General features: G+C 52.5%; 1 protein-coding gene across 1 annotated transcript; it reads left to right on the top strand.

Moving 5' to 3' along the window:
- The first annotated feature begins 5,727 nt into the window (after positions 1–5,727).
- On the top strand, positions 5,728–16,367 carry LOC112616995 (protein Wnt-3a). The gene is made up of 3 exons (XM_025373724.1): positions 5,728–5,782; positions 7,207–7,472; positions 15,559–16,367. The coding sequence occupies exons 1-3, from the start codon at positions 5,728–5,730 to the stop codon at positions 16,036–16,038; spliced, it is 801 nt and encodes a 266-aa protein (XP_025229509.1). The 3' UTR covers positions 16,039–16,367.
- Positions 16,368–20,359: the final 3,992 nt, after the last annotated feature.

Raw genomic sequence — 20,359 nt, 5'->3', positions numbered from 1 at the left:
GACAGTCCACTCTAATGAAGGCATTTTCCTGCTGACTGGGATGATTCCCTGGCCTTCTGGGATGGCTGGCACTTCCCACAGGCAAGATGCCTCTGTTTCACCCCCATAGATGCCTCTGTTGTGTCAACAAAAGCAGAAACCCCTGACAAAGGTGTTTGTGGCAGAGAACTTGGCTTCCGTGGAGGCTGGCTGCCAGGACTCCAGAGCCTGGACGTGAGCCCTGGCCTCAGGGGAGCCCTGAATCGGCTCCTCTGTAAACAGAGATGACTCTGGGCAGTGGTTCATAACCTGTGTGCTTCAAACGCCTGTGGAAATCTGATCAAAGCAATGTATTCTCTCTCCAGAACAACGCCCGTGCTCCCAGATATACCCCATCGTTTGTGCTATTTTGGGAGGGTAGTGAAAAGATTCCCCCTAGAACCTTGGGTGGAATCCATCCCATAGGCTTAAATCTCCTGTCGCTGTGGCTGCCACTTGGACATTCTGGGGGTCTTCCTTCTGTACGGTTTCAGGACATTTTTTAACTTTTTATTTATTTTATTTTATTATTTTTATATCAGAGATGAGGTCTCATTCTGTCTTCCAGGCTGGAGTACAATGGTGTGAACACAGCTCACTACAGCCTTGAAGTCCTGGGCTCGAGCAATCCTCCTGCCTCAGCAGCCCAAGTAGCTAGGACTACAGATGCACGCCACCGTGTCCAGCTCATTTATGTTTATGTTTTTTTTTTTTAAGAAAGGGGGTCTTGCTATGTTGCCCAGGCTTAACTTTTTATTTTGAAATAACTTCAGACTTACATAAACATTGCAGGAGTGGCACTGAGAGCCCTGGGTCCCCTTGCCCAACCCTGTGGTACATAACCATGCCAATTGTTCAAAACTAAGTGTGTTCTATTCACCACACTCTGGACGTCACTCAGCTTTCCTTCATTTTTCTATCAAGATCCCTTTTCTGTCCCAGAACCCCGTCCTGGGTCCCTTGTCACTTTTGGTGATGCCATGCCTCTGGCTCCTCCGCTCTTCCCTGTCCCTCATGCCCCTGAGACCTCTGAGGAGCACAATTAGGCATTTTGCAGAACAGCCATCAATTTGGGTTGGTCTGATGTCTCCCGACAATTAGATGCAGGCTGTGCATTTTGGGCGAGAATACCTCGAAGGCTGTATGTGGCCTTCATGCATCATCCCTGGAGCCACATGGTATTGTGTGTCCCATTTCCGGCAAGGTTAACTCAGTCCCCAGCATAAGGTGGCATCTGCCAGACTTCTCCAGTGCACAATTAAGGCTTTTCCCATTGTGCTTGATAAACACTGTGAGCAGTTGTGGAACTGCTTGGAGACCTTGTGGCTTCAACTTTAATGCAGCCTCTCTTTGCCAGAACATAGGGTCTCATGTTTTTCTGGCCTGTGGTCTTTCAGCCTGCAGCTTCTACTTTGGCCTCGGATGAGGGTGTCTGTCCTGGGATCCAAGCCTCTCTGCAGAGACTTCTTGTCTTCAGTCTTCACCAGTAAATTGAAGGCCTGCACCAGGGTTTTCACACCTGGCAGGGAGCTCCACCTCCACACGTGATGGAAGGGAAAATCAAGGTTCAGCCAGCTGGTGACCAAATTGAGCAAGAATTAGCTCTTTTCTCTCCAAGTGGAAGCCCTGAGCACCACCTGCCCTTGCCCTCGAGTGTGTCTGGCTATTGGGACTGTTTGCCTGAGTTTTGATAAGCAGGGATCTCCAAGCCCTTGTTATGGGTAGGGCATGAGTGAGGCAGAGAGAGCCCTAGCCTCAGGCTCTGGTTCTCCTCTTATCAGAAGCTCAGGAGCAAGAGGGAGGGGCTGGCCTTGGAGACAGACTCCTGTAGTAGCCAGCCCACCAGGTGGGAAGGCAGGCTCAGCTGGAGTAGAGTATTCAGGGCGTGGGATGTCCAGGCCATTTGGGAGTGAGAAGGTCCAGCCAGGAGGGCAGGTGGAGCTGTGTGCCATGCGTGAGGCCAGGAGCACCCAGGACACTCCTCAACCCTGCCCTCTCAAGCTGCCCTGGAAGGGAAGCAGGGCAGATGGCAGGGGAGGGGTGCTGACTAGGGAGTGGATGACCTGAGGATGACAAGAAGAGGCCTCAGGCCTGGAGGCACAGAGAGGAAGTGCTCTGCATCCAGCCACACGTAAATTCACTCAGGGGCAGTGGGTTCAGCAAAGGCCCCTCCAGGCCTGTCTGTGAACTGATCAGTTGTGTCAGGGAAGTAACATGGGGTTGGGGGTGGCGGCTTCAAGTTTCCTGGAGAGGTGAGGAGGAGGTGGTTGCCTAGCTGCTCCCTGGGAAAGGAAAGAGCAGAAGTTGCATGATGGGCCTGGGTGACCATCTGCACCCAGGGGCAAGGGTGGGCCTGCTGTGGGTAGGCTCAGACCCTCCTGGTTCCCTGACTCAGCCCAGGGCTCCTGCCCTTCACTCTGGCCCCAGGAAATATCTATGGGCTGGGCCTTGTGCTCCAGATTGGAAATAAAAGGTATGCCAAACAGTTCCTGCCCCTAGGCAGCCAGGACTGGGGAGGGAGTCAGTGGGCAAATCTTCCTGGTTGGGGAGGGGCAGCCAGGTGTAGAGGACACCCAGTCCCTGGCCGCTCCCCTCAGAGCAGGCAGGGGCACAGCAGGTCCAACCTGAGCCAAGTAAGGAACTGGAAAGAGCCCAAGGGGAGGACAAAGGGCTGAGTGCGGCCTGAGGCCAGGGAGCGGCATTGAGGTCAGGAGAGGAGATAGATCCAGAGGGGGCCTGGCATGTTCAGATTGGCATTGGGCAAAGACCTCAGCCTGCAGAGAGTGTGTTGCGAGGGAGAGGTGTACATCTGTGTGTATGCATGTGTTTGCGTGTGGTGGGTTGTGGATGCATATGTGCATCCATGGGAGGTGTGCATGTGTGTGGTGTGTATGGTGTGCATGCATGCATATGTATATGTGTGCGCGTGTATGGTGTGCATGCATGCATATGTATATGTGTGCGCATGTGTGTGTGTGTGCACGTGCATGGGGCATGCATGTGGGGGAGTGTGCATGTATGTGCGTGTGTATTCATGTATGTGTATGTGTTGTGTGGTGTGTGTGTATTTGTGTGTGTGCATGTGTGTGTGGTGGGGTGTGTGTATGTGGGGGGGTGTGCATGCATGTGTGTGCATGTGTATGGTATGTGTGGTATGCCTGCATGGTGTGCATGTGTGTGTGGGATGTGCATGTATGTGAGTGCACGTGTATGCTGTGCTTGCATGCATGTGTATATGTGTTCATGCATGTAGTGGGGTGTGCATGTGTGCTTAGGTATGTGGTGGGGTGTGCATGTGTGTGCATGTATGATGTGTGCATGTGTTTGGTGTGCATGCCTATATGTGTGTGTTTGCATGTGTGCGTGCATGTGCATCAGGTGGGGTGTGCATGCGTGTATGGTATGCATGGGTCTGTGTGTGCGTGCATCTGTGCATGTGGCTGTGCATGCATGTGGTGGAAGGAGGAAGCTGGAAGCTGGGGCCTCCTAGGGGCCTCTTCATGGCAAGGTGGGAGATGGACCCACAGATAAGAACCAGGAGGGGCAAATTGGCTGAGAGGCCCACCTGGGAAGGCCACCTGGGAAGGCCAGAGTAGCTTGGGCAACTGGGGCTGTTTCAGGACTGGACAGTCTCTGACCAGCAAGCAGAGCCCTTCCTGAGCTGGTGGTGGGAAGTGGATACAGAAGAAATGGAGAGTTTTCTTCTGGGCTTGTGGCTGGATGCAGTGGGTGTCCAGGCCTGACTTGGACAGGGCCCTAGGGAGGGGATGGGGCTGCTGGGACCTGCCATCAGGGAGCTGTTGGCCAATCCACAGAAGAGTCAACCAAAGCAGGCCCAAAGGGCTCAGGGGGCTTTGCTAGCAGCCAGGGGGACGGGGGACGCCAATGCAAAGCCACAGCCTCGAATACCTTCTACTTTGTATGTTCTTGGTACGGGAGCAAACGTGCGTTCTTCTGTGCTGGTTGTGTGTGGATGTGTGTTGGGCTGTGTGGGAACGTCTGAGTGTGTGCACACTCACTCATGCCTTTCTGTCCCTGCCGGCCTGGGCTCAAGGACATCACAAGCCCCAGGGGCTGCTCTCTCAGTCCTCTCCTAGGCAGCCTGCAACCACATGCCTGTGTTCCTGAGTTACGCCATTCTTGCAATGCTATAAAGAAACACTTGAGTCTGGCAATTTATAAGAAAAGATGTTTAATTGGCTCACGGCACTGCAGGCTGCACAGGAAGTGTGGCTCTTGCTTCTGCTTCTAGGAGGCTAGGAAGCTTTCAATCATGGCGGAAGGCAAAGGGGGAGCAGGCGTGTCACATGGTGAGAGCAGCAGTGGGAGAGAGTGTGGGGGAGGAGGTGCCACACACTTTTAAACAACAAGATCTTGCAAGAACTCACTTGTAATCTCGACGATAGCACTAAGCCATGGGACCCACCCCCCATGACCCAGTCACCTCTACCAGGCCCCACTGCAGCCCTGGATATCACACTTTAACATGAGATCTGGGCGGGGACAAATATCCAGACTACATCAGCCCCATCCACCGGAGGATGAAAGCTCTCTGGATATCCAGGTGTCAGAGGAGGTCACAGCCCCCTATGATGACTCTGTTGTGACCCTGAGGGGACCATTGCGGGCCTTTACCAAGGAGGAGCAGGGGGACACAGTGGGACACAGCCCTGTATCCCCCGCCTTGATCCATGGGAGGACCCTGGCTCCAGGAGAACCTCAGGCTTCCTTCTGTCCCCATCGAGAGGGCCCATCAGAGCTCCCTTCTCCCTCCTGCTCTCCCAGGGCCTCGAGGGGAGAGAGAAGGTCAGAGCCAAGGAAAGGTGGGGGCTCAGGACCCTCCCACAACAGAAGCAGAGACACGCAGGAACCTGTCCCAGGACACACCCAGCCCCCCGAGGCCAGGCCGAGGCTCAGGGGCTCCAAAGCCCAGGTGTCTTCTTGCTAGGTCTGTAAGATCCCTGCCCAGTAGCAGGTCGGGCTCTTTCCTGGTTGGCTCCCTGTTGCCTCCCCAGCTCAGACTGCAATGCTTGGCAAACAGCAGGCACTCTGTTCCTCACCTGTGTCGGAGGGTGGGTCCAAAGTGAGTGCCTGTCTTTTTTTTATTTTGTTTTTTTGAGACAGGTTCTCACTCTGTTGCCCAGGCTGGAGTGCAGTGGTGTAATCATACCTCACTGCAGCCTCGAACTCTTGAACTCAAGTGATCTTCCTGCCTCAGCTTCCTGAGTAGCTGGGATTATAGGCCCCCAGCCTTTTATCAATGAAAACAGGGCCTGGCCAGGCCCACCCCTCTCCTCGTGCCCTTGCAGAAGTGTCTGCATACACCCACCCCCAAGACACGGCTCATTCTTTCAACTTGTCTGGGGAAGCCTGGCTGGGGGTCTGGCCTTTGCAAAGCCCACACCACCCCTCATTCCCAGCCCTCTGATCCTAGCCTCCAGAGCTTTCTCCTAAATTCCAGCCCTCCCCAACCACCCTTCTGCACAAGCAATGCTACTTCCCCAACTCAGCCTCTATTTCCCTTTTTGGGGAAGAAGGAAGCTGTGTACAAGGACCCAGGCAGCTCCAATGTCAGCAGCGGCAGACACCCTGCAGCCTTCCAAGCTGTAGGCAGGGGCATTTGGGTCACTGGGGCTGGCCTGGGGAGGCAGGCGCTGGAGGCCACTGGTCTTGAGAAGATTCCAGAAGAGGTGGCCCTACGGCTCAGCCATGCAAGTGCTGGTGCTTGGGGTGGAGGAAGGAAATGGCAAGAGGCACAGCAGAGGTGGGCGTGTGTGGGGTGGAGCCACACTCTGGGGTCTGCACCCCAGGCTGTCTGGGCAGCAGAAGGAAGTGGCTCTTGTCTGGTTTTACCTGTCTTCATTCAGTTGTATGATTATTTTGAGATCCTTCATGCTATTTTTCTTGTTATTCCTAAATTAAATGCTGTTATGGACTTGCCACTGTTTTTTAACCATCCCTGTTGATGGACATTGGGGTACTTCCAGTTTATGGCTTGTGTGAACATTTGCTTACAAGTCTGTGCACAGACACAGGTTTCCTCTGGGGCAAGCCTAATGGCTGGTGTACGTTTACCCTTGAAGACACTGCCAAAGTGCCTTCCAAGAGGATTGCACCTTTCCCCTCCATCCAGCTGTGAATAAGGGTCAGGGTCTGATTTCTCCACATCCTTGCCAACACTTGCTACTCTTTGACCCTTTGATTGCAGCTGTCCCCGTAGGTGTGAGGCAACCCCTCATTGGGTTTTTTGATTTGCATATCCCCAGGATGGGTGATGTCGACGATCTTTCCAGGTACACGCTGGCCTTCCTTGTGCCTTTTTTTAAAAGACAGGGTCTTGCTCTATCACCCAGGCTGGAGTGTGATCATAGCAGCCTCAAACTCCTGGGCTCTAGCAATCCTCCCACCTCCACTTCCTGAATAGCTGGGACTACAGGCGCACACCACTGCACCTTGCTAATTTTTAAATATTCTTGTAGAGATGGGGTCTCGCTACATTGCCAAGGCTGGTCTCAAACTCCTGGGCTCAAGCAATCCTCCCACCTCCGCCTCCCAAAGGGCTGGGATTACAGGTATAAGCCACCTTGCCCAGCTGTTTGTTTTTTGAGACAGGGCTGGAATGCAGTGGTGCTATCATGGCTCACTGCAGCCTCAACTTCCTGGGCTCAAGTGATCCTCCCACCTCAGCCTCCCAAGTAGCTGGGGCCACACCCAGTTAATATTTTTAATTTTTGTAGAGATGGGGTCTTGCTATGTTGAAAAGGCTGTCCTGGTCTCAAGCAGTCCTTCTACCATATCCTCTCAAAGTGCTGGGATTACAGGCATGAGCCACTGTACCTAGCCAAAGTTGATTGTTAAAAAGAGCCTGGTACCGACCTCCCCTCTCTCTGGCTTCTGTCACCATGTAATTTCTTGCACACACTGGTTCCCCTTTACCCCCCCCCCCCCCCCCCGCTTTCCCTTCTGCCACAAGTAGAAACAGCCTGAGGCCCTTGCCAGAGGCAGTTGCTGGAGCCATACTTCTGTGTAGCCTGTAGATCCGTGAACCAAGTAAGCCTCTTTGCCTTATACACCACCCAACCTCAGGAGTTCCTTTACAGCAATGCAAATGGGCTAAGACCCCTGCCCTGCCCAAGGCGGTCCTTTGAGCTGAGCCCTGTTAACCCTGCATCTCTCCTTTCTCTACAGCTACGAGGGAGTCAGCCTTTGTCCACGCCATTGCCTCAGCTGGTGTGGCCTTTGCGGTGACACGCTCATGTGCAGAGGGCACGGCCACCATCTGTGGCTGCAGCAGCCGCCACCAGGGCTCACCAGGCAAGGGCTGGAAGTGGGGTGGCTGTAGCGAGGACATCGAGTTTGGTGGGATGGTGTCTCGGGAGTTCGCCGACGCCCGGGAGAACCGGCCAGATGCCCGCTCAGCCATGAACCGCCACAACAATGAGGCTGGGCGCCAGGTAGGTTCACTGCCTGCAAGGGTGCTTGGGAAAAAGGAGCCTCTTCAACAGGGTGTGTGCCCTGGTTCCTTGGGGCATATGGCAGGGTGGTGGCCAGGCTGAGGGTCTTCTCAACTCCTGCCTGGGGTGTGCAAAGCTTAGCACCATCCAGCTGCACCACAGCATCCAGTGCGCTCCTGGGGATGGCGAGCCCACGTGTGGACTGGGGTAGCCAAGAAGGAGGGAGGAGGCAAAGGCCTGGTCAACAGGAGCCCCTGCAGAGCCCAGGGTTGGAGACAGCCAGGCAGCCACAGAGATGGGGAGGAATTCTGCAATGAGGAAATGCACACAAGGTGACCCGATGTTAAGGACAGTTGGCAGTAATTTAGGGGGAGGGAGGCTGGGAGAGCCTCCCAGGCAGCCTGGAGGTGAAAGACGACAAGCGACTTGGTCTGGGCAGAGTACAGAGTGTAATGGAAAAAAGAACATCTTGATGTGGAGAGGCCAACCCAGACCAAGCCGTGTAAAGCTTCGTGAGCCTGTGTCTTAGTCTGTCTGTGCTGCTACAACAAAATACCTTAGACTGGATAATTTATAAACAATGGAAGTTTAGTACTCACAGTTCTGGAGACTGGGAAGTTCAAAGTCATGGTACCAGCAGATTCCTTGTCCAGTGAGGGCCTGCTCCTCATGGATGATGCCTTCTGTGTCCTCACTCAGGGTGTGGATCTCTCTGGGGTTACTTTTATAAGGGCACTGTTTTAGGCCATTCTTGCATTGCTACCCAAGACTGGGTAATTTATAAAGAAGAGAGGTTTAATTGGCTCACAGATCTGCAGGCTGCACAAGCTTGGTAACAGCATCTGCTCAGCTTATTGGGAGGCCTCAGGGAGATTTTACACATGGCAGAAGGTGGAGTGGTAGCAGGCACGTCACATGGGCCAGAGCAGAAGCAAGGAAGACAGAGTGGGGGCGAGGTCGCCACACACAGATCTTGTGTGAACTCACTCACTATCATGAGGACAGCACCAAGCTATTCATGATGGATCTGCCCCCATAACCCAAACACCTCCTGCCAGGTCCCACGCCCAACACTGGGGATTACACTTCAACATGAAATTTGGAGGGGACACAGATCCAAACCATATCAGGCACGAATCCCATTCACAATGTTCCACCCTCATGACTCGACTTGATCACCTTCTAAAGGCTCTACCTCTTAATGCTGTCACCTTGAGGGTAAAGATTTCTTTTTTGGGGGGGTGGGGACACACAGTCTCGCTGGAGTAGTGGCATCATCTCAGTTCACTGCAGCCTCCATGTCCCGAGTTCAAGCGATTCTCCTGCCTCAGCCTTCTGAGTAGCTGGGACTGTAGGCGCATGCCATCACACCCGGCTAATTTTTGTATTTTTAGTGGAGATGGGGTTTACCATGTTGGCCAGGCTGGTCTTGAGTTTTTGACCTCAAGTGATCCACCCACCTCGGCCTCCCAAAGTGCTGTGATTACAGGTGTGAGCCACCGTGCCCAGCCGAGGGTAAAGATTTTAACCCACGAATTTTTGAGGAACACAAACATTCAGACCACAGCAGCTTGTTAGAAAGGACTTGGTCAGAAGATCAGTGGATTACCAAGAAAGGAAATATGGCTGATGGTCAGTGACGGGTATAAGGACCAAGTGGCATCCACAGGATTTAGCAACATGAAGATGGCAGCTGGCCTTGGCTGTAGAATCAGGGGATCACACAGGGGTGAAGAGTGAACAGGGGATATTCACCTTTTAACAGTGAGGAACTAGATAACTCAGACTAATCTTCCTACGGAAGACAACTTCAGATGCAGGATGAACTATAAAAAGCACCCTGTTAAAAGTGTGGAGTCCCCATAATTACACGATTCATGATAGATGAGGCAATGCAGTGCCATGGGAGGAATGCGCTTTTCAATAAATGGTGCTCAGTCAACTGGGTGGTGTTATGGTCTGGATGTGTCTCCCAAAATTCATATATTGTAAGTGTGATCCCCAGTGCAACAGTCTGGAGAGGGGGCACCTAATAACAGGTGTTTAGGTCATGAGGGCCTTGCCCTCATGAAGGGACCAATGCTGCTGTAAAAGGGCTTGCAGAAGAGGATGTCTCTCTCTCTCTCTCTCTCTCTCTCTCTCTCTCTCTCTCTCTCTCACCTTCCTGCCATATGAGGACATGATGTTCCTCCCTTCTGGAGGACGTGGCATTCATTCAGGGTGCCCTCTTGGAAGTAGATAAACCAAGCCGTAACCTGCCAGCACCTTCATCTTAGATTTCCCAGCCTCCCAAACCATGAAAGAATACATTTATGAATTACTCAGTCTCAGGTGTTATGTTGTAGCAATACAGCATTGACTAAGACAGATAGCAACATGGAAAAAACATAACCCTGGCTTGCTACCTCACATCATCTGTAAAATCAATTATAAATCCCAGTGGGAAAGGTAAAACAATGAAACTTTTACAAGAAAATATATAATATCTTTGTGATCTTAAGAGTAGGCAAAGGCGTCTTAAACAGTCCAAAAAACACTCACATTGAAAGAGAAGTGGAATAACAGACTATATTCAAATTAAGAAACTTCATCCATAAAAATACACCACTATGGGATTGAAAAGGCAACCCATAGAGGAGGACACATTCACATACATACATCCACATTCACATGTGCAGCAAATGTAGAGAAGCAACAGTAGGAAAATAACTCTGCAGACTAAGAAGAAAAAGAGAGACAAACCAATGGGAAAATTGGCCAAAAAATTAAAAGCCATGTTATGAAAGAAAATATAGAAATTCTAGTACCTACACAAAAGGTGCTCAATGTTATGAGTCATCAAGAAAATGCTGTGAGAATCTATGTCCTGGAAAGACAGAGAGGAGGATGGGGGTTTCTGAGACACTGGTGTTCTGGGGCAGGTAATTCGTAAAATTTTGTATATTTTGCACTTATGACACATATACTTTTTTGTATGTCTATTATACTTCCATAAAATGATTTTTAAGTGTCAAATAACTGACCATTTAGTGAGGAATTAACAGCCCCTGATCCAAGAGAAAATCCCAAGCCTGGTACCTGGGGTAGCTTTTGTCTAGGGTCCATTTGCTGACCTGGAAGAGACTACAGAGGTTGCACTGCATTTCCAGCAGACTCACAGAGCTAAGGGGCCCACCAAGGGTGGGATCTCTGGTAAATCCTTCCTCAGTGTAGGCTGTGACCCTGAAGAGCAAAGCCAAGCCAGAAGTAGTCTTGCCCTGTGCACATGGGCAGACTAGAAATCTCTCAAAACCTGAACTTGGATTAAGGTAATCCCAAATTGCTGGTACTCCCATACACTGGAAAAAGCAGACAAAATCCTCTTTGGAGAAGGACGATATCCTTCCTCTAAGCCTATATAATTTATTTATTATTATTTCTAATAATAATTTTTTAGAAAACACAATGTTGGCTGGGCGCAGTGGCTCATGCCTGTAATCCCAGCACTTTAAGAGGCCGAGGCGGGCGGATCATGAGGTCAGGAGATTGAGACCATCCTGGCTAACATGGTGAAACCCGTCTCTACTACAAAATACAAAAAAAAAAAAAAAAAAAAAAAATTAGCCGGGCATGGTGGCGGGCGCCTGTAGTCCCAGCTACTCGGGAGGCTGAGGCAGGAGAATGGCGTGAACCCAGGAGGCAGAGCTTGCAGTGAGCCAAGATCATGCCACTGCACTCCAGCCTGGGTGACAAAGCAAGACTCTGCCTCCAAAAAAAAAAAAAAGAAAACACAACGTCCAGCACACAATCAAAGATAATCTATCACATGATCTGATGATACAATGAGTTTAATCAGAAAAAAAAAAAACAGTAACAAGTACACAGGAAATTCAGATACTGGAATTATTAGACACAGACTTTGAGGGGGAAAATGCTGGAATTATTAGACACAGACTTTGAGGGGGAAAATGCTTACTTAGGTTCCCAAGGCTAAAACACAAGTGTGAACATTGCAGCAGGAAACTAGAAACTATAAAAAGAATATAATAGGCCGGGCATGGTGGCTCACACCTGTGATCCCAGCACTTTGGGAGGCCAAGGCAGGTGGATCACCTGAGGTCAGGAGTTCGAGACCAGCCTGACCAACATGGAGAATCCCCATCTCTACTAAAAACACAAAATTAGCTGGGTGTGGTAGTGCATGCCTGTAATCCCAGCTACTTGGGAGGCTGAGCCAAGAGAATCACTTGAATCCAGGAGGCAGAGGTTGTGGTGAGCCGAGGGTGTACCATTACACTCCAGCCTGGGCAACAAGAGCGAAACTCCGTCTCAAAAAAATAATAATAATAGATTTGGAAAAGAATTACATATAAATTGCAGAACAAATAAAGACTTCCAGTTAAAGATGAGAAGCTGAACACTTCCGTCTGCACTCTCCTGGAACCCACTAAAATAACAATAAATTAATTTTAAAATAAATAGATATGTAGAGATAAATATAAATAAAATATAAATAGATATAAGTAGAGACAGGTAATAGTAGATATAGATGACAGATATAAATGGATATAAATAGTGCATAGAGATTATACATAGATATACATGCTAATATAGATAGATAGGATGTATGGATAAATAGATTAGATAGATGGATGAATAGATAGAGATGGATACTCGTGAGAATACAGAAAATAAAGAGGAAACAATGCTAACAAAACTTTGAAAGCTAAAAGCAGATAGATGAATACTCAAGCGGACCCAAGAAAACTGAGTCTTAAGCCAGTAGAGGAGAAATTTGAGAACCAGTCTAGGAATTCCCAGTATCTGATATCTTGATAAGTTGAGATAAATATGGGACTGAAAACAGGAAGATTGGTTGAAAGGTGATTTTCAGAGTACTTTATAGCCCACTCACTCCACTACCCAACTCTTTGTAGCCAAGCAGCAGCCTCTCCTTTCCCTGTGGCTGAAGTCTGGAGGTTTGTTTTCTGCAAAGCAGAGGTCTCTGATCTGAGGGACGCCAAGCACATCTCAGAGTAAAGCTTCCAAAGTGAAAATTTTCTCTCTACATATGGAAGTTCATGCCTTTCTCTCTCCTCCTGATTTCCTAATGCTAGCTGTGAGCCCTAGTTATCCTCCAGGCAAGAGGATGGAAGATTCTGCTCTGGGGACTCTGACCAACTCAAAAGAGACTTCAAGACAGTGACTTGTGGAAGGTCCCAATAAAGCAATGCAGCTAGATCACTCTATAGAGAGGACCAAGGCTGACAAGTCTCTCCCATGTACAGGAACTTCCAATAAGATTTTTAGTGTCCCATGTTTAAATATGAGCAGACAGCCAAGGATCATCAGACCTCTAAGGAAGGCCTCTAACAACAACAATGGCAGAGTCCAAAACAAACAAACTCAAACAAAATGTATGGGAAAGAGACATTGTAAAGAGAGATGAAACTTCAAAGGATGATCATTAATATCCCCAAAGAGATAAAACACTATATCCATGAAATTGGAACAGGATGGTAATTTTAAACATTCAAGTTACAAAAGAGCTCTTAGAAATTAAAAATATGATAACAGAGGCAAAAATCTTCAAATTGAAAGATAGTTGAGACACCCTCCCACAAGACAGAAAAAAAAAAAAGAGAGAGAGAGAGATTAAGAACAAGGAGATTTGGAGGATCTGTCCAAGAAAGACAGTGACAAACAAAAAGAGGAGGCAGTCAGCAAAGAAACAAGGCAGGAAGCTTCCTCACAACTGTGGAGCACAGGTTTCAGACCAAACAGGCCCACGAAGTGACTAGAACAACAGAAGAAAAAGATCTACTTCAAGACACACTGTTGTGAAGTTCAGAGCCTACCACATAGAACAGTCCTCCAAGCTGCCAAGGAGAATGTTTGGGCTTTAGAATCAGGAATCAAACTAGTACCAGAATTTTCAGGAGCAATAATGACAGCTAGAAGAAAACAGAGTAATAATACTTTTGAATTCCAAGATGTAAAAATGAATTTTAAGCGAAGAATTCACTTCCCAGAAAAACTATCCATTAAATGGGATAGTAGAAAAGATTGTTTTTAGACATGGACATTCCAAAAAATTTACAAGATCTTTTCTGGGAAAAAAAATATCTGCAAGAAGATGAAATTGATAGAATAGCTGATGTGTTTGGACATTTTGAAGAGAATATTTAGACAAGTAAGGGAGAATTTGAGGCTGAATCAGTTACAGGTACATTGATAATACCAACTACAAAAAGTCATTGAGGAAAAGAAGTCATCATAATGTATGACATTTAAAGTTGTCCCAATACCACCAGCAGTGAATACTGATGTGAAATTAAGCTAGTTTTTAGGGCAGGAGTGGTTGGTGGTTGGGAAGTGTACATCAGTATGGTGGAGTAAGGAGAGAAAACTAACTGCCATCCACCATGGCGAGAGGCCAATAAATAATGCCTAATGCTGAAAAATCAAGAGGTGTCAAGATAAATGTGTTATTAGAGTTGTAAACATTGCAAGGGGCTGTATGTAGGACCAGAATTCCTGTTTATCTAAACAGGTCTTGGAAACTGTTGGACTCTCTAAAGTATGCACCTAGGTAACTTTGATCCAACATAAAACTAAAACAAAAGAGGAAATAAAATGGATATTAGATAAACTAGACTGGGCAGGGTGGGGCATATGTTACTCTGCAGATGCCCATAGGAAACAGTCAATATCAGAGGGAGGAGTTCAAGAAAGAGCCAGAAGGGGATGAGGAGGAGGCAAGATTGGGACCCAGAGCCCAGTTGAAGCCTTAGATTAGAACTGTCCAATAGAAGTAGAATGGGAGCCACAAATGGCTCATGGATTATTATAATTTGTCCCACAAATGACACAAAGATCATTATAAATTTTCTAGTAGCCACATTTAAAGAGTAAACAGGTAAAACAAGTTTTTTGGTTTTGGTTTTGGTTTGGTTTGGTTTGGTTTGAGACGGACTCTGTCCTGTAGCCCAGGCTGGAGTGCAGTGGTGCAGTCTCTGCTCACTGCTACCTCCCCCTCCTGGCTCAAGCAATTCTGCCTCTGCCTCCCAAGTAGCTGGGACCACAGGCACCCGCCACCACGCCTGGCTAATTTTTGTATTTTTAGTAGACACGGGGCTTCGCCTCCAGTGATCCACCCGCCTCAGCCTCCCAAAGTGCTGGGATTACAGGCATGAGTCACCCTGCCCGGCCAGAAACAAATTTTAATACTAAATTTTATTTAACTCAGGATAGCCGACATGCTATCATTTCAATAATGTAGTCAGTATTAAAATTATGAATGAGCTGTTTCCCATCCTTTTTGTACACTAAGTCTTGGGAATCCAGCATGCAATTGGCACTTATAGTACTTCTGAATTTGCACTGCCATGCCTCACGGGCTCCTGTCTGGCCAGTGGCTGCCACAGTGCAGTGCCACCTAGACTGTCTGATGTTCACATGCCCCTTTACACTCACCCCCACCCCTTCCCCAAAGAAAGAAGGGAAAAGAAGCTGAGTTCTCCACTGCCCCTAGGAGAAACCATTTGCTCCTCAGCCAGGTCCTGCCCCATCCCCTCAGGTAAGGACATCCCCTTACGTCCCAACATTGCCTTCCTATTCCTCTGTAGTACCCATACAGTGACCAGCTTCTTCGGCCACTCATTACTCATGCTCAGGACTCCTGCCTTTCCACCAGGCCGTATACACCTCCTCTGGGCAGCGTGCCTGGGTCCTCAGGGTCGGAAGGAACGCCTATCCCCCTGCATCCCTGCACTCTGACTGCCGTGGCTCTTCGTGTCTGGCATCCCACGCTGCAACTCTGTCCTTCCTTCACTCCACCCTAGACAGTGTAGAAGTACTCAGTTAGGAGACGAGGACAGGGGAGTCCCCCAAGCCCTGACCTGGGAAGGCTTGGGTCTGGCAAGGGAGCAGGCACCAGTATCTGCACCATAGGAAGGGGGTGGCCCTGGGGCCCTGTCTGGGAGTCTGCTCCCTCTGCCCGGGGACTTTATGGAGCAGGTGGGCTGCGGGCGACATGTAATGCTGTTTCCTCTGGGAGACGCACCAGGGGGCCGCCCTGACGCTGGCTCCTGCGCGTGCCCCGCAGGCCATTGCCAGCCACATGCACCTCAAGTGCAAGTGCCACGGGTTGTCGGGCAGCTGCGAGGTGAAGACATGCTGGTGGTCGCAACCCGACTTCCGCGCCATCGGTGACTTCCTCAAGGACAAGTACGACAGCGCCTCGGAGATGGTGGTGGAGAAGCACCGGGAGTCCCGCGGATGGGTGGAGACCCTGCGGCCGCGCTACACCTACTTCAAGGTGCCCACGGAGCGTGACCTGGTCTACTACGAGGCCTCGCCCAACTTCTGCGAGCCCAACCCCGAGACAGGTTCCTTCGGCACGCGCGACCGGACCTGCAACGTCAGCTCGCACGGCATCGACGGCTGCGACCTGCTGTGCTGCGGCCGCGGCCACAACGCGAGAGCGGAACGGCGCCGGGAGAAGTGCCGCTGCGTGTTCCACTGGTGCTGCTACGTCAGCTGCCAGGAGTGCACGCGCGTCTACGACGTGCATACCTGCAAGTAGGCACCGGCCGTGGCTCCCCCTGGACGGGGCGGGCCCTGCCTGGGGGTGGGCTTTTCCCTGGGTGGGGCAGGACTCTCACCTAAAAGGGGCAGTACTCCTCCCTGGGGGCGGGACTCCTCCCTGGGGGTGGAGCTCCTACCTGGGGGCAGAACTCCTACCTAAAGGCAGGGCTCCTCGCTGGAGCCAATGTCTCCTCTCTGGTGGCTGGGTTCCTCCTGAATGATGCGGAGCTCCAGGATGGGGAGGGGCTCTGCGTAGGCTTCTCCCTGGAGACTGGGCTCCCCAGGACAGAGGCGGAGCTACATGGTGGGCGGAGCTTCTCCTGGGTGGGACAGAGCTTTTCCTGCGAGGGCGTGGCTCTGGGTGGACGGGGCACCAGGTAGGCTTCTACCTGCAGGTGGGGCTTCTCCTGAAGGAGGCGGGGTTCTAGGATGGGGCAGGGCTCTGGGGTAGGCTCCTCCCTGGGGGCGGAGCTCCTCCTTAGGAGTGGGTTTCATGGTGGATGGGGCTTCTGCCTGGATGGGGCAGAGCTTCTCCTGACCAGGGCAGGGCCCCTTCCATGCGGACTGTGGCTCTGGGTGGGCGTGGCCTGCGTAGGCTCCTTCCTGTGGGTGGAGCTCCTCTGGGACAAGGCTCCGATGGGGCGGGGCTTCTCTCCGCGGGTGGGACTTCCCTGGGAACCGCCCAGGAATCCGGGATCCAGAGCAGGGAATTCAGCCCACTAGCCCCCTCCTCCCCAATCCCCTGTAAGGTTCCATCTACCCCTGTGTCTAGTTGGGAAGGTTCCATGAAGCGAGTCGGGTCCCCAACCCGTGCCCCTGGGATCCTAGGGCTCCTCTCCAAGCGCCTGGTTTTGGAATGCTCCAGGCGCGCCGACGCCTGTGCCACCCCTTCCTCTGCCTGGGGTTTGACCACCCACCTGACCAGGAACCCTACTGGGGAAAGCCTGAAGCGCCTCCCAGCCCCCAACCCCAAGACCAAGCTCGGTCCTGGGAGAGGACCGGGGCTTCGCGGAGGCAAGTGACTGAGGCCCTCCCAAAGAGGTCCGCCCTGCCCAGGCTACCACACCGTCAGGTCCTCCTCCTAGGGAGCCGGCCTGCTGCGCCCCAGGCCCCGCCCGTCTCTGCGCTACTCAGCTGCGCCCTCTTCTTTGCAGCTGCCCAGCCCCTCCTCCCTGCCCTCGGGTCTCCCCACTTGCACTCCATCCAGCCACAGGAGAGATAGAAGCCTCTCGTCCCGTCCCTCCCTTTCCTCTGCCTGTCCACAGCCCCTTATAAGATAAAGGTAGGAAGAGGGGTCCAGTCCCCCCAGGCTGCCCAGAACTGCTGGTCTCATTTGGGGGCTGTTCGGGAGGTTTGGGGGGTATCACCCCCCCACCCCACTGTGCTGCTCGTGAAGGTCCCACAGCCCTGAGATGGGCCGGCCCTCTTCCTGGCCTCTCATGGCGGGACTTTCTTGGTCCGCTTTCCTGGAGCCAATGGCCCGGCCCCTCCTAACTCATCTGCCTGGCCCCGGAATGAATACGAGGCCGCTGAACCCACCCGGCCCATATCCCTGATTGCCCCATGGTCAGCGCCCCTCAGCCTCTGCCACTGTGAACCGGCTCCCACCCTCAAGGTGCGAGGAGGAGACGCGGCCAGGCGGGGCGCCCCAAGAGCCCAGAAGAGGGGACACCGCCATCCTCTGCCTCAAATTCTGCGTTTTGGTTTTAATGTTATATCTGATGCTGCTATATCCACTGTCCACTGGAGTTAGACGAATAGATGTGTTGTGTTTTTTTTTTTTCCTTTTCTTTCTATGAAAGAAATTATTTTAGTCATAGCTTGTGAGTTTCAAACAATGGGAAAAGTGAAAAAACAGAAACAAGCCATCAAGGCTGTGGTCTGGGCTGGATTTTTGGTGGTGGGTCAGCACAATGTTGGGAGAGTTGAGAAGATGCCTACTCAGGATCTCAGGGCCTGGGTCCAGGGGCAGGGGGATGCCCCAAGGCCATGATGGGTAGGGGACCTCCAGAGCTGGAATTCCAGGTGGAAGGAATAAGGATAGCTAAGCTGACGGAATGGCCACTGGCACCAAGGCCTGGAGTAGGGTAGAGCCTCTGATAGGGAGACAGCGGCAGGCACCTGGAGTCCCCAGGTAGGTAGCCCTAAGGTAAGGGGCTTGGCTGAGCCCCCAACAAGTCAGAGCAGCAGGATGCCCACCACCTCCCCTCCCGCAGAGCCCATACTCACTCAGCGGACACCCCAGCACCAGCTATGGACGTGCCCCCAACTCTCTGGGTTTGCGGACAGTGGCAGGGTGGCTGGTGGCCTCTAAGTGTAGGATCAGCTGGATCCAAGCAGGACCTTGGGATGGGGCTGGCCATAAGGAGTTCTTCTGGGATCCTCACCTCGTAGGGTTGTGCACAGGGGTGCCCTGCCTGTGGGAGCCCCCATCTCCTTTCCCCAGCCAAGGAAGGCAGGGAGAGCCCCTGGAACAGGTGAGCCATCCTACTGACAGGAGCCCTCATGTGGCCTCACTAGGGGTGCTGGGTGTGCCTTTGGAAACAGGCAGCAGGGGCCCGAGGGCTGTCTCAAGGCCATGCCTTCCCCATCCCAGCCCCACCAAGGATCTCTGCTCCACTCTCTGCCCTCCCATGCCTGCCCGGTCCCTGTGCCCATCTCTGGGCCCTGTCTGGATGCCCAGCCAGACCTTCAGGGCAGTGAATGCCAAGGGAAAAAGCCATGGAGGTGGAGCAACCAGTGCACTTGCCTGAAGGCCAGGCCCAACACAGCCACCATACTCAGGCCATGTGCACGCCGGCAGGGAGCCAGGCCTGAAGAGAACAGGAAGGGCTGGCCATCCTCCGGTGTGCCCTGTGGTAGGAAGCGGGGGTCAAGGCAGCCCCAGGAGTAGGGCGGGTGCACCAGCATCCTAGGCATGGAGGCCATGAGAACACAATCTCCCGGCCCCAAGAGCCAGAGACGGGCCAGCCCCAGGCAGGAGCATGACCCCTCCAGGCACAGTGTCCCCTGACCCTGCCAGTCACCTGCCATCCCAGACCCTGAGGGCACAGGCTCAGGGCATGTAGCTCAGGCTGGGCAGAGGGGCCTGAGGGACTGCTGACCTCCCTCCCCACACCCTCGCTCCAAGGTGCCCTCATGGCTGCCCAGCAGGACACACTCTCTAGGCCACATTGGGCCTGGCTGCCCTCTCTGGGCGCCATTTTCAAGCTACAGGCCTTGCTCCTCACCTTTGTGAGTGGTCCACCAGAAGCCTGGCCTTCCCAAACCCCCTACCTGCCCCTCACTACCCACTCCCCAGGACCCCTTGGTCCTGTGCCCCAGCCACCTCCCTGAGGCTACAGATCCAGCCCGGCCCCCACCAGGGCCCTGCTCCTCCCCACCCCAGGTCAGGTCTTTCCACCCCATTCAATGCCCAGGGCCTCTCCACAGTGCTGGCATAGTGGGGCAACATAGCACCCACAAAGCAAGATAGCATGCTGCCCTCTAGCATACCCTGATTGCTGCACAGGACTCCTGCCCAGGTCTGGCCACTGCCCAACCCCTGCCTGCAGCAGCCATGCAGAGCCTCATGAAGCAGAGGCCCCTGCCGAGGACAGTCAAGGAGGCTAGGCCTAGGAGGGGATGAGGGCTGAAGTGTGGCATCTGGGGTGGTTGTGGGGAGGGAGTGCTTCTCCAGAGCCACCAGCCACGGGAGCACAGAGCTACCCAGGGCCTGTCAGGGCCAGGGGAGAAGGGACCCGATCCAGGGTTCTGGAGGTCAGGTTCTCCTCTCCCTTGCCTCCCAAAACTGTGCATCAGCTTCGAGGTCTGGTGGGCACCCCAATATCACTCCCAGCCATGGCCTCATTGTCTGGGGCTGTGACGCCCATCCCAGGCAGGTCACCCACTGCTCCAGGGCAGCTCTGACCCGCCATAGGCAGGGCAACTGGAATTCCCAGGGGGGCCCCAGGGGGCAGCTGTGCTGCTGTCTACAATGAGGGAGGCAGTGACTAAGGACACAGGACCCTTCTCCCCCGTGGTGCATCACCAGTGAGGGGACCCCAAGTCCGCTCAACCCGCCAGGCCCTCCTGAGCAATAGCCATAAAGCATCAGTCCTTGGGGGAGGGCAGCACCCGACAGGAGCCCCTGGTCAGCCCCGGCCCATGGGCACCATGCCTCTTAGGACCCAGGGCAGAGCCACCCTAATTGGCACCTACTGGGCCCCAGTGCTGGGGGCATTGCAGATGAAAGACACTGACCCGGCCGGGAGGCAGCTGGGCAGGCAGAGGGCGTGAGAGTGTGGGGCCACCTGGGGGCTTGAAGCTGAGGTAGGCCC

The sequence above is a fragment of the Theropithecus gelada genome, unplaced genomic scaffold (assembly GCF_003255815.1).
Source record: "Theropithecus gelada isolate Dixy unplaced genomic scaffold, Tgel_1.0 HiC_scaffold_15769, whole genome shotgun sequence".
Taxonomy (NCBI): Eukaryota; Metazoa; Chordata; class Mammalia; order Primates; family Cercopithecidae; genus Theropithecus; species Theropithecus gelada.
The sequence above is the reverse complement of the archived record's forward strand: the minus strand, read 5'-3'. Positions and strand labels throughout refer to the sequence as shown.